The sequence below is a fragment of the Danio rerio genome, chromosome 2 (assembly GCF_052040795.2).
Source record: "Danio rerio strain M-AB ecotype USA chromosome 2, GRCz13ab, whole genome shotgun sequence".
Taxonomy (NCBI): domain Eukaryota; kingdom Metazoa; phylum Chordata; class Actinopteri; order Cypriniformes; family Danionidae; genus Danio; species Danio rerio.
In genome coordinates, this window is record NC_141022.1 from 59,478,161 (window position 1) to 59,492,639 (window position 14,479).

General features: G+C 33.5%; 2 protein-coding genes across 5 annotated transcripts in view; one reads left to right on the forward strand and one right to left on the reverse strand.

The window, feature by feature from the left end:
* The window catches only part of atcayb (ATCAY kinesin light chain interacting caytaxin b), a 49,622-nt gene that overhangs the window by 31,167 nt on the left and 3,976 nt on the right, over positions 1-14,479 (forward strand). For all 4 annotated transcript variants that reach the window (XR_015479184.1, XR_015479185.1, XM_087241760.1 and 1 more), the window contains 3 exons: positions 1,783-1,818; positions 4,160-4,189; positions 9,872-9,918. Coding sequence is in view for 2 of the 4 variants with exons in the window: in XM_087241760.1 (XP_087097886.1) it covers positions 1,783-1,818; positions 4,160-4,189; positions 9,872-9,905 (100 nt within the window). In the remaining 2 variants the exon portion in view is untranslated. The remainder of the gene's footprint in view (positions 1-1,782; positions 1,819-4,159; positions 4,190-9,871; positions 9,919-14,479) is intronic.
* Positions 3,296-14,479, reverse strand: part of pip5k1cb (phosphatidylinositol-4-phosphate 5-kinase, type I, gamma b) — a 754,787-nt gene continuing 743,603 nt past the window's right edge. The window contains exon 14 of the transcript XR_015477327.1: positions 3,296-3,511. The gene's annotated coding sequence lies outside the window, so the exon portion shown is untranslated. The remainder of the gene's footprint in view (positions 3,512-14,479) is intronic.

The following is a 14,479-nucleotide window of genomic DNA, read 5'->3' on the forward strand; positions in this document are numbered from 1 at the left end:
TACTGGATTGAGATCAGGTGATTGGCTGGGCCATTCTACAGCTTGTTTTTCTTTCTCTGAAAGCATCTGAGAGTCTCCTTGGCTGTGTTTTGGATCATTGTCTTGCTGAAATGTCCACCCTGGGTTCATCTTCATCCTCCTGCTGATGCAGATGTTGGACTGAAGCAGCTGATATTCAATTTTATACTGAGGAAGGGCAAAGGGTTGCTGAGGAACTACTGAGAGATTTCAGCTGCTGTCTGGGCTTTCACTGCCTTTCTACACCTCCTTTTCTTCATGTGTTCAATACTTTTTCCCCTGCGTCATTTCATGCAGAACTTCATTTGTAAACTAATTAGATTGTTTTCTTAGCAAATATGGATTTCTTTGGTTTTTAACAACATCCGCGGAAAATTTCAAGTCAACGGCACCTTTAGAAATATGTTGACATGTTCAATACTTATTTTCCCCACTTTGTGTGTATGTCTGTTTTGTTTTGGGTTTAGGGAAGTGGGTGATTAGGTCAATTGGTGCTTTTGAAAACACTGTTGGTTGGGTTTAGGGGAGGAGGTGGGTGGGTCAATCTGTGCTTTTGAAAACACTATTTGTTGGGTTTTGGGAAGGTGGTGGGCGGGTGAGTCGGTGCTTTTAAAAAGACTTGGTTTGGTTTGGGGGGGGGGGTGGCGGATTTTCGGCTTTTGAAAACACTATTGTATAGGTTTAGGGAAGGGGGTGGGCGGGTCAATCGGTGTTTTTGAAAACAATATTGGTTGGGTTTAGGGGAGGGGTGGGCGGGACAATCGGTGCTTTTGAAAACACTATTGGTTGGGTTTATGGAAGGTGGTGGGCGGGTCAGTTGCTTTTAAAAACACTTTTGGTTTGGTTTAGGGGAGAGGGGGTAGGCGGGTTAATCGGTGCTTTTGAAAACACTATTGGTTGGGTTTAGGGGACAGGGTGGGCGGGTCAATCGGTGCTTTTGAAAACACTTTTGGTTTGGTTTAGGGAAGGAGGAGGGTTGGTCAGTCAGTCGACAGCGGCCTATGGTGAATTTACACGAGGACAGCATGCGTGAATGTAATTTGAGATCAGAAAAAGCTTACATGGTGGTCTCTAATGGATTTATGAAAACAAAATCTGCAAAAAAAAAAAAAAAAAAACATGGCTCCTGGGACGTATTTGGCGCTCTCCAGAAATGTATATAGGGGTATGTTTTCAGAATAAGCCTGGGATTATTGATTCTTTTAAAAATATTTCCCAAATGATGTTTAACAGTATTCATCATGGTATTTCCTAAAATACTTTATTAAAAAAATCTTATTTCATTTCATTTGGCTGGAATAAAAGCATTTTTACTCTTTTGAAAAAAAAAATTATGGTCCAAATTGTTAGCCCTCTTAGAAAATTATTATTTTTATGATTGGCTACAGAAAAAAAAAACTCTGTCAAATAACTTGCCTAATTAACCCAGTAAAATGTCACTTTAAGCTGAATACCTGCAAAACATGTAGTGAAATATTATATGCTGTCATCATGGCAAAGAGAAAATAAATTAGCTAGAAACATTTTAAATATCTTTTAAAATTGTGTTGAAATAATCTTCTCTGATAAACGTGATAAATATTTGACAAAAATCATTTTGTCTTCAAGTGTACATATTACACAACCTGCATACTCAAAATATTATGAACACAATCTACACACTGGTGGATTTGCTTGCCCTGAAGCGGTTGTGTTTCAGAAATGCACAGTGTTTGTAATGTGACAGTGTGAGAACAGACTGTGTGTCTTCTCTTCTTTCTGCAGATTCGACGAGGAGCGAATCAAAGTGCAGAGAGAAAGGTAAAACTGCAGGGGTTTGTGGGATAGCATGAGGAAATAGTGCATCTCAAGTTTACACTCTGGCCTTTACATGATTTAGATGTTAAACAAGCCAGAGCGGGGCGGTGTCTCTTACACACTGGACTATAACACACACATACAGCTTGATGATTAATATAATGAGCTTTCTATATATATACTGGCAACTGTGTTTAAATGCATATATGTATGTGGGTCAAAGATGAAAAAAGGGTTTTGTCCATCATCAAAACAATTTAAGTATGTTAAAAATCGAAATATTTTTCATGCATTAAATCTTTTTGTTTCTTAATGTGTATGTACTGTACACTGACCAGCCACTTTATTAAGTACACCTTAGTACCGGGTTGGACCCCCTTTTGCCTTCAGAAATGCCTTAATCCTTCGTAGCAAAGATTCAAAAAGGTACTGGAAATATTCCTCAGAGATTTTGCTCCATATTGACATGATAGCATCACGCAGTTGCTGCAGATTTGTCGGCTGCACATCCATAATAGCAATCTCCCATTCCGCCACATCCCAAAGGTGCTCTATTGGATTGAGATCTGGTGACTGTGGAGGCCATTTGAGTACAGTGAACTCATTCAAGAAACCAGTCTGAGATGATTCACGCCTTATGACATGAAAATCCCAGTAGATCAGCAGTTTCTGAAGTATTCAGACCAGCCAGTCTGGCACCAACAACCATGCCACATTCGAAGTCACTTAAATCACCGTTCCTTCCCATTCTGAATGGAAAGGAAAACCTCTGGGTTTGAACTGCAGCAGATCTTCTTGACAATGTCTGCATGCCTAAATGCATTGAGTTCCTGCCATGTGATTGTCTGATTAGAATTTTTTGTTAACGAGCAGTTGAACAAGTGTACCTAATAAAGTGGCCGGTGAATGTATAGATGAATGTATAGAAAGCAGTCAGTAAATCAGCATACTATCATCTCAAAAACATAGCAAGAATCAGATGCTTTGTTTCTAGTGAAGATTTAGAAAAACTTGTTCATGCTTTTATCAGCAGCAGGGTGGATTACTGTAATGGACTCCTCACTGGTCTTCCTAAAAAGACAGTCAGACAGTTGCAGCTCATCCAGAACGCTGCGGCCAGAATTCTAACCAGAACCAGAAAATCAGAGCACATCACACCTGTCCTCAGGTCTTTACACTTTCTGCCAGTTACATTCAGAATAGATTTTAAAGTATTATTACTGGTCTATAAATCACTAAATGGCCTAGTACCTAAATACATCACAGATATGCTCACTGAATACAAACCTAACAGATCACTCAGATCATTAGGATCATATAAACTAGAAGTTCCAAGAGTTCAGTCAAAGCAGGGTGAATCGGCTTTCAGCCACTATGCCCCCCGCTGCTGGAATCAGCTTCCAGAAATGATCAGATGTGCTCCAACATTAGGCACATTCAAATCAAGACTGAAAACACATCTGTTTAGCTGTGCCTTTACTGAATGAGCACTGTGCTGCGTCCGACAGATTGCACTATCATGTTTTTCTCTTCTTCTTCATTCTTTTATATCACATTTAACCTGTTTTTATGTTTTGTTTTGTTTTTACGCATTTTTATTATTTGTTTTTATTTTTATTTTACTTGTTTCTTTTATTCTTGTTTATGTAAAGCACTTTGAATTGCCATTGTGTATGAAATGTGCTATATAAATAAACTTGCCTTGCCTTGCCTAGTTATACACGTACAGTTGAAATCATTCGCCCTCCTGTGAATTTTATTTTCGTTAAATATTTCCCAAATGATGTTTAACAGAGCAAGGATTTTTTTTACAGTATTTCCTATATTATTTTTTTCTTCTGGAGAAAGTCTTGTTTGTTTTGTTTTTTGCTAGAATAAAAGTTTTAATTATTTTAAAGCCATTTTAAGGTCAATATTATTAGCCCCATTAAGCAATATTTGTTTTGGATTGTCTACAGAAAAGAACACCACTGCTATACAATGACTTGCCTAATAACCCTGACCTGCCTTATTACCCTAGTTAAGCCTTTAAATGTCACTCTAAGCTAGTATCTTGAAACATATCTAGTCAAATATTATGTGCTGTCATCATGGCAAAGATAAAAGAATTCAGTTATTAGAAAAGAGTTATTAAAACTATTATGTTTAGAAATGTGTTCTGCTCTCTGTTAAATAGAAATTGGGGAAATAAATATACAGGAGGGATAATAATTCTGACTTCAACTGTGTCAATTTAATTGGATGCAGACACAGAAATCTTGTCTAGTATAATATATAGTTGTAGTTTTTTCTTAGACTTTTATAGTGCACTAATGTGTTTTTTCTGTATTATTTTACCTCACAGGACTGAACAAGTGAGCAAGACATCAGAGAGGTGAAACTCTTTACATCTATATATAAACTGAACACTAAAAGTATCTTGTGTCAAAAAGTGAAAGTATTGTTTGGTCCTACCATATCAAACAATTCTGTCTTTTATTTTAGTTAATTATTTGTTTATTTATATTTTACTTTTATTTTGCACACTACTCAAACTATTTAATTTGTCAAAAAGTGAAAACGTCTGCAAATATATGAAAAGTTCAGATGCAAAAGCCGCTAAACGCCACTTCCGCCAAAAATGAGATAATGACATTGAGTGAATGCTTTAATTCAATTCCATTTTCAATTGAATTCAGCTTTATTTGTATAGCGCTTTTACAATGTAGATTGTGTCAAAGCAGCTTCACATGAATGGTCATAGTAACTTGATCAGGGTAGTTCAGTTTTTAGTGTTTAAGTTCAGTTCAGTTTAGCTCAGTTCAGTGTGGTTTAAAATCATTACTGAGAGTTCAAACACTGAAGAGCAAATTCATCATCTTTAGGCACGTAGTACACCATCAACAAATAGATTTGCTTCAAATCATCCAAATCCCAGCATCGGCGCATTCAGAAATAACAGTTTGTTGGCAAAAGCCTCTAAACGCCACTTCCCTTTAACAGCAAAAGCCGCTATATCCCGAGAACCAATCAGAAGGCGTGAATCGTACCATATGTTTTCAATGTAGCAGCGCGCTGTTACGCCGGCTTTATGAGGACACATATTGTGCTTTCGATTTTGATTTTTTAAAAGACGGAGCCTTTCCGAATATCAGTGAATGGCAAATGAAAACGTCCCTTACCTCAAAACTTTATAAGAAAAAGAAAACACACTGTACAGTCGTAAGTGTAGCATGCGTTCGTAATGTTTTTTTTGCGCAGCGACGCTACTTTGAGTGAGTCTGATTTACTATACATTAAATAGCAACTCATTTCACAAAAGACAAAGAGTTAAGATGTTGGTCATTTATCCCATGTGGATGCTGTGAGGATAAACACAGGACCAAGACCTTAAGTATGGTGAGAATGAATGAATGAATGACAGCTTCTAAAATTGTCTGAGGCATCCCCTTTTTGCCCAGTAGGCCTACCTTGTGTTTTATTTGCTAATTTAAGCTATTTTTAAAAGATAAATAATGTGTATAATAATGTTATTCCAATGTGTATAAATAATGAATAAAACTGGCGGTTCATTCCGCTGTGGTGACCCCAGATTAATAAAGGGACTAAGCTGAAAAGGAAATGAATGAATGTATAAAACTCTACATTATTTGTATTACTTCATATTACGTATACTGCTGATAAGCGTTTTATATTAATGAACATTGCACAGATATTGACGTTTCATAATGTTTTACACTACATTATTTGAATCTATAAAGCTTAGTTTATCATGTTTGAAATGTTTACATTGCTCTGCTTACATTAAATCTAAATCCCAAATGTCAGAAATGACAACAAATTGTTTTGTAGATTTAACTAATGTCAGTTTTAATGTTATTGATTACTGCACTTTACAGATTTCATTTATTCGGTTTCTTTCTGCTTTTTCCCTGGTTTATCACAGTGGAATGAACCGCCACTTACTTGACAGATTTATATATTTTAAATTATTTATTTTTTTTAATTTTAAAATTAAGTTTTATGTTTGGTAAAATAATTTCCAATTGCATCTTTAGTTTAAATGCACAAGTGGATTTAGCTGGTTTTGATGAAAAAAAAAATATTGTTTTACCTTGTTAAAAACCAAAGAATTGTCTAAAGTGACATTTTTGAAAAATAGTTATTTTATTTACTAGCTAATAATATTTCCATTACATATAAAATGAAACTTCTGAACCTTATCAGAGTAGCCTGATAGAGAATGCTCATTTACAAGAAAAAAGGTCTGATGATTTAGAGCGTTTTGCATCTGAACTTTTCATTTTGACATCCTACAATATCAAACAATCCTGTCACTTATTTATTTATATTGCACTTGTCCAAAATATTTTGACATCATACCTTACCATAACATATCAAACTATTTATTTAATTTTTTTTTTATTATTATTATATTGCACACTAAAAGTATCTCACTTGTCAAAAAAGTATGCAAGTATTTTGACATAATACCAAATCATAAGCTTCTGGCTTTTATTTTATTTTATAATTATTTCTTTATTATTATTATTATTATTATTATTATGTGTTTATTTAGTCCTTTACTTAATAAAAAATTATTTTATTTCCTATTTTGCACACTAAAAGTATCTCACTTGTCAAAAAAGTATGCAAGTATTTTGACATGCTACCAAATCATAAGCTTCTGGCTTTTATTCTATGTTATAATTATTCTTATATTTAATTCAATTTAATTTAATTTTATTATCTTTTCAAGTTGCACACTAAAAGTATCTCAGTTGTATTTTGACATGCTGCCATATCATAAAATAGTGTTTTTTTTTAAATTTCTTTTATTTTGTTTTTCTTTTATTTGTTATTTATTTATTATCTATTTATTGTTATTTTATTTATTTCTTTTTCGAATGCACATATGCATTAATTAGTTTCTGAATTCACATTGCTATTTTTGTTATTTCTTACAATTAAAAACAGGTTGAACCATTAAAACATAGACCAAGATATTGAGTAATATAAAAAAAAATAGAAAAGTAAATATGGATGCATGCAAACAAGAAATGCACTATTGAGTAAACCCACCGAGCACCTTTGACATTTTCAGCATGATTAATTCTTATCTCGCATACTAATAGACGGATAGTGTGCAAATTGGGAAGCAGCCATCACATAATCTGGCCATGTGTATCTGAGAGATTTAGATTTCAAAGGTTACTGTGTTAAATGCAGACTAATGAGAAAACATCATGCAATGATAGTCTTATAGTACATGTTTCAGTACTTTAAAGTTCACATATTTCCATTTTACTTACTTGTGAATCTTTATTGCCAGTACTTATTCAACAAAAATATGCATAATGCAGTCCTGCCATCTTATATGTCCATTTTTAAAATATTAAAATGTAAAATGTGTTAGATTGTGGAAGTTAAATGCATTGCAAATAGGGCTGCAGGATATTGGAAAAATCCAACATTGCGACATTCATTATTTGATTTGTTGTCTGTAGGTACTGCTAGTTTCGGTTCAGGATTTGTTTACGTGCATGAATGTGTGAAGTATCACAAGCTATGTATCAAAATTCCACTGATTTCTCAAAATAAACTTTGCATTTGGGCATAATCCAGCGCAGCTCTTTGATAATGAGATGAAATATTACTCCTTTCTATGTAGTATTGGATGAACACTATATGTATGGTCTATTCCTCTTTTTCTACTTTGGAGAAGAGAGAGGACAACAAAGTGTCACTGCTTACTGAAACTGGCATCTAAATGTTTTGCGTTTTTTCGTAATAGCTTAAATAATACTAGTGGTGGTGTTAACGCGAGACTCTTATCGTGAAATATAAAAATATCATCGTTAATCTTTTCTCAAAGTTGGGTTGGGAGCTGGGTCTATTCTACACAAGCTATGATGACTTTCACCTTAATATTTTAGAGCGGATGTATACCTGACCGGTTAGCCGTCTGACAAAAAAAGTGCCCTTCTGAATCAAATCAGCAGGATGGTCTTCTGGATATTTCACTTACTTCGAAGACACTACTGACTACACTTCAATGGACATCAGTAGTCTAGTTATTTGCCTTAATAGACAATAATATAATGAAGGTGTTTACGTGAAATGCTTTCTTGTAAGAGTTTCCTGTAAATTTGGGTGACTTTAACTGCAGTTCGGCAGTTTCACATTCACTCATGAACATTTCATTCAAACTGGGGTTTTAGATGCAAATAAGGAGTAAGGACTGGTGAGAGTTTGATGGAATTTAATAATGCACACCGAATGGGAAGAAAAAACTTCCGCATTTCGTGTTGTGTGTGTGTGTGCGGTCGTTTACTGACAGCTGTGTGTGTGGATCTTGAGGGAAAATATGGCGAAAAGTCTTACATGCCGGTAATAGTTTGATTGCGGTGTTTACTTCAATAACACCACTAATTTCTGCATACTCCACATGTCTTAATTTCATTTCTGTTTAGTTCAGTTATGACTTTAGTCGGATTAGTTGATAGGTGATCGTTTAATTTATTCATTTATTCCAGTGATTTTAAAGATGAATTTTCAGCTACAATACTCCACTCTTTACACCCCATTCACATGGGGCGTCAGCATCAACGCTTCCCATTTCACGTCAGGCATTGTCGAACTGCATTGTGAATCCGTCAGTGCCGCTTCAGAAGCGTTGCTCGCTGCAGAAGTTGGGACTAGCTCAACTTTTCAAGCGCCGACGGAAGCATCAGCCAATCAGATCGCTGTATGCAAATACACCAGCTAGACAGTGGCCTATTGCTGACTGAATTTCATTGGCTGATGCTGCTATGACGATCGCTTCAGCCCGAACTTCAGACACGCCTTCAGTCAAGCGTTGACGCTGAAGCCCCGTGTGAATGGGGAGTTAGAGTCACATGATCTTTCAGAAATCACTCTATTAGTAATTATTATTGTTGTTATTATTATTATTCTCATTAGTGTAATAGTAATAAAAGCAATAATGACTGGAGTAATCATTTTATTTAAAGGTACATACAATAACAAAGCAGTTATTTAACATTTTAATAAATATTTAACAATTTAATATTTTTTTACATTTAATAAATGTCGCCTTAATGAACTGAATAATTTTCTTTAAAAACAATATAAAAAAATTCATAAAACTGATTGCAAACTTTTGAGTATATACAGTTGAATTCAGAATTATTCGCCCCCTTTTGATTTTTATTTTCTTTTTTAAATATTTCCCAAATGATGTTTAACAGAGCAATGACATTTTTACAGTATGTGTAATAATATTTTTTCTTCTGGAGAAAGTCTTATTTGTTTTATTTCGGCAAGAATAAAAGTAGTTATTAATTTTTTTAAAAACATTTTTGGGACAAAATTATCAGCCCCTTTAAGCTATTTTTTTTCGATAGTCAGAACGACACAGAACAAACCATCATCATACAATAACTTGCCTAATTACCCTTACCTGCCTAGTTAACCTTATTAACCTAGTTAAGCCTTTTAATGTCTTGAAGAATATCTAGTCAAATATTATTTACTGTCATCATGGCAAAGATAAAATAAATCAGTAATTAGAAATAAGTTTTTAATACTATTATGCTTAGAAATGTGCTAAAACAATCTTCCCTCCATTAAACAGAAACTAGGGAAAAAAATAAACAGTGGCACTAATAATACAGGGGGGCTAATAATTCTGACTTCAACTGTATATACTATCAAATTTAGTTACATAACAATTGTATTTTTTTTATTGTCAGTTGTATTAAAAAATGTTATGCTGACTAAAATAAAGAGTAGGTATTACAATTATGTTTGGCTTTTGACACATTACTTAAAATACTGTATGTGGCTAAAAAATAGCTATTAACTTTTATTAACTTTTTTTGGGGTGGGGCCAGAGAAAATTTTGGCAGGGCAAGTAAAAATCTGAACCACTGACCCGATCAGGCTCGTTGAAAAAACCCCTAGCATTGAACCCTGTCATCTAATCTGAACATGCATTGGAGAAATTCAAAGAAATGTAAAGTGCATGTTCTGTGTGTGTGACCATGATTGGTGTGTTTTTTTTGTTTTTTTGCAGGCCGCCCTCAGTGGCTGCGGAGGCCTGTCCCTGACGCATCTGACTGGGTAAGAGTGCGAACGCCTGATGGTAACCATACACGAGTATGTGATGTGCCGTATTTGGGGAACAGCGGGTGGTGTGTGAATGGCGAGAGGGGCGGCATCTAGTCTCGAACAGCGCAACATTTCTGAAGCGTGTTACATAAATCGCATCTGCTGCTCTCATCAGACGCAGAGTTATTTCTGACCAGACGACACATGCTGAAGTCCAGCAGAAGCACAGGCAGTAATGTAGACGCATGCTGATATTCAATAATTCAATATATTTTGATAATGAACAAGCATAATGTTAATATAATGAGTACACGCTGGTCCCACTTTATATTAGATGGCATTAACTACTATGCACTTGCATCAAAAAAATAAATGCAGTGTACTTACTGTGGTTATATTGCAGAGCACTTCTAATGCTCTTGAGCTGGGATACAGGTAGGGCTGTCACAATAATCAATATATCAACTTATCGTGCAAAACTTGGAGATGACCTGAATGAATTTTGCCATTGCAATATATATTTACAAACTCACAAATAACATTCAAGCCATTTTACAATGACATTTACATTCTACCTCACCAGTGTCAACGTTTATAGATGGTCATTTACCTGATAAGACATTTAATAGTATATATAATAGGTCATTTACCTTTTTAACATCAAATTATAGAATCTAAACAACCTTAGTAATGGTAAGTATTTATTGCTATTTGCATTATTATGATGTTATATAATCATATAAACAGTGGCATAACAATAATAACAATAATATAGATTATCGCAACAATTTCTGTGACAACATACAGCACATAAAATTTGCTTATTGTCGCAGGCCTATATGTAACCCCGCCAGACCTACGCCACCCAACCCGCTCAGAGTTGGTATCAAACCGGCGACCTTCCGCATGGGAGTCGGTTGCTCTACCAAGGAGGCTAAAGACCATGCCCTCCAGCGTTCGTCGCTAGAGCACCTTTAGAAGTCAGAGGAGTGAGGTTTACCTGCACAGCACTTACTAGCTGGCCTCCGTTACATATATACAGGTCGGGTTAGTGACAAATTCGGGGGTATGGACAGGTTTAAGGGTGGGTTTAGGTTTAAGGAATGGTCAACAGTACAAATGTAATTACTTAAATGTATTTAATCAATCACAAGTGCATTGTAAAAACAATTATTTACACAATAAGTACATTCTAACATTATTAAGTTCAGTTTAAGTCCATATTACCACTAGCCCTGTCACAATAATCAATATATTGACTTATCGCACAACATATGGACGTGGCCTCAATCATTTTTGGTGATGCAATATATATCACCCCTACATGAAAGCAATTCAAGCACTAACAAATTTTAGCTGATTGATAAAACTTTTGTATTAACATTTGTTATTATTTATTTCAAATATGCATTTTCACATTCTGATTCCAATGCCTAAATATTACATTTGCTAAAATTACTATAAATAAATAAAATATTATAAAATATCAACAGTTTAGGGTCTGTATGATTTTTAAATCTTTTAAAATAAGCCTTTCCTGCTCCCTAAGGCTGCATTTATTTAATAAAAAATACAGTACAAATAGTACAATTGTGAAATGTTATTGCACTTTAAAAAGAACTGTTCAAAAATAGTTTATCGTTTAATTTAACAATTTATTCCAGTGATTTTAAAGATTATGTGTACAGTACATACTGTATATTTTCAATCTGGCATTATATACAGTAGTGAGTGGCATAAAATGGTCTTAATAGCAATAATATCATATATCGCAATATATTTTGGTGCAGTATATAGGGCTGCTCGATTTTGGGCAACATCCTAATCACGATTATTTTGGTCATAATTGTAATCATGATTATTCAAAATGATTATCAGTTGAAGTCAAAATTATTAGCACTCCTGAGAATCTTTTTTTTAAATAAATATTTCCCAAATGATTTTTAACAGAGCAAGGAATTTTAACAGTATTTTCTCTAATATTTTTTCTTCTGGAGAAAGGCTTATTTGTTTTATTTTGGCTAGAATAAAAGCAGGTTTAAATATTTTGAAACCCATTTTATTGTCAATATTATTCACCCCTTAAGCAATAAATATTTTCTGCAGAAGAAACTACTGTTATATAATGACTTGCCTAATTACCCTAATTAAGCCTTTGAATCGCACTTTGAATCTGAATGCTTGTATTTTGAAAATAGTCTAATATTATATGCTGTCATCATAGCAAAGATAAGAGAAATCAGTTATTAGAAATGAGTTATTAAAACTATTATGTTCAGAAATAAGTTGAAAAAAACTTCTTTCCATGAAACAGAAATTGGGGAGGAAAAGGGTTGCTTATATTCTGGAGGGCTAATAATTCTGACTTCAACTGCATATATACAGTTATTTTTACCCTGCAAAGGAAAGAGAAATAAATACAATAGAATAAAAATATGAAACAAACTGTGCTTTAAGCATCTTCACCCTAAGGAAAACACTTTAGCAACAAAAGTCCTTTAGTCAAGAGCAGTAAGGGATTTTCTCCTTTTGTTGTTTGATTAATTATTAAACAGGCGACAGCAGGAACATCACGCGCTGTCACTTTAATGGTTTCTCTTTCACGTCTTTTGATTCTCAACTCGTATGTTTATTACACAAATGAGGGTTAATATGAATAATCACTAAACACCGCGTTTTGAGAACTATTTAACCATTAAAGCACTCACATTAAGATGACTAGATTTGTGCGCTCTGCTCGTCTCAGTGTGCGAATGAGACCGAATGCGCGCCGCACACACACACACATTAGCACGGGTCTTTCGCGCTGCTAAGTTAATAATCCTTTATCTCGATTAATGGTTTTTCATAATCGTTAGAAGCTAAAATCGAAATCGGATTTTCGATTAATTGCACAGCACTAACAGTATATTGTATAGCAAAAAATAGACATTGTGACAAGCCTCATTAACACATATGTAAGTACCAGCACTGGTACTTCAAATTACTGTAAAAAAAATAAATAAATAAATAAAAATAAATATATATATATATATATATATATATATATATATATATATATATATATATATATATATATATATATATATATATATATATATATATATATAAATGAGCTGTTTTACATATTTAGTGATTCGTGTTTCTTTCTTTTGAATTTTAGCACCTTTTTCTTTCCTCCAACAAATTTTGATCTTTAAAAGTTTTTAGAAAGTGACTTTTACTGATGTTTTTATTAATGATTTAGAATCTGTATTGGTGTTGTAAATAATGGTGCAATAAATTGTACTTTTTCTGTTATTTTACAGACTTTTTTTCTATATGCATTACTTCAGAAAATATATTGTTGTTGAAATATATTGACTAAAAAGTCAACAAAAGCACTTTGTTAAACTGCAGAGTTGAATTTTCACCATTAAAACAAAAAGTTCTCGTAATGCAACTCAAAACCATAAATAAACAGAAAACTCCTGTGGATTATTAAATATAAAGTATACAGTTAGATATGAAAAAAGTTATTCAATAATTTCATTTTAATATTATAGTCAATAATTGATTATACTTTTATTCGATTTTTGAATATTCATATTGTCGTGAGGGCATCACAGCACAAAATGCTTGCACTGCAAACAGTGCTTTTCTTATTTAGAGTTTTTGTCTTGTTTCTAGTCCAAATCCTTAAAAATTATTTTTAAGACAAGAAATTTATATTGTCTTGTTTTAGGTTATAACATGTCAAAATTAAGTGAGTTTGTCCTTTAAAAAGCCAAAATAATCTGCCAATAGGATAAGCTAAACAATCTGGTATTTTGTTTTGACATTATTTTCTTACTCTATGGGCAGATTATTTTGCTTGTTTCTATAACAATAACATTTTTTTAAATAAATTTTGCTCTTGGGTTAATTTACCTGGATTAAGATGAACTAACACTAATCAAATGTGTAGAAATGTCTGCCATAATTAAATTTATTTACACTATTAATGTATTTTTTGAGTGTAGTACTATTCAGCTGATAGCAACCAAGGGTAAATAAAAACTATGTCCATATGACTGGTGGGCTTTAATCCAAGTCATCTGAAGTCAGAACTAATGTCAGATTTTGATCATGAGACATGCAAAAACAGTGACATGACAATGATGTGTCCGAAGCTTTTAATATATACATTGTTAATATATAAAATATCGATATATATATATATATATCGACACGACATTTGACATTAAAATAACACCACAGGTAGTTGGTAGATCTGTGTAAAAAAAAAAGGCCTGCTGCCACAGCTGGAAAAAATCCTAGAGGAAACACTGCATCATATGTGTATTAATCGTCAACCGTGTTTCTGTTCGTTCTGCTTAATCACTTTTATTGCTTTTAACTACATAACACAATACTTGTACGTTTACTTTCAGTATTTGAGTATTACATTTTAGAATAAACTACTTGCAATTAGGGATGTAACGGTATCAGAATTTCACGGTATGGTAATACCTCGGTATGAATGTCACGGTACAGTATTTATTGAATCATTTACAGGAAAAAACAAAACTTATTAAAATACTCCAAAAAAGTG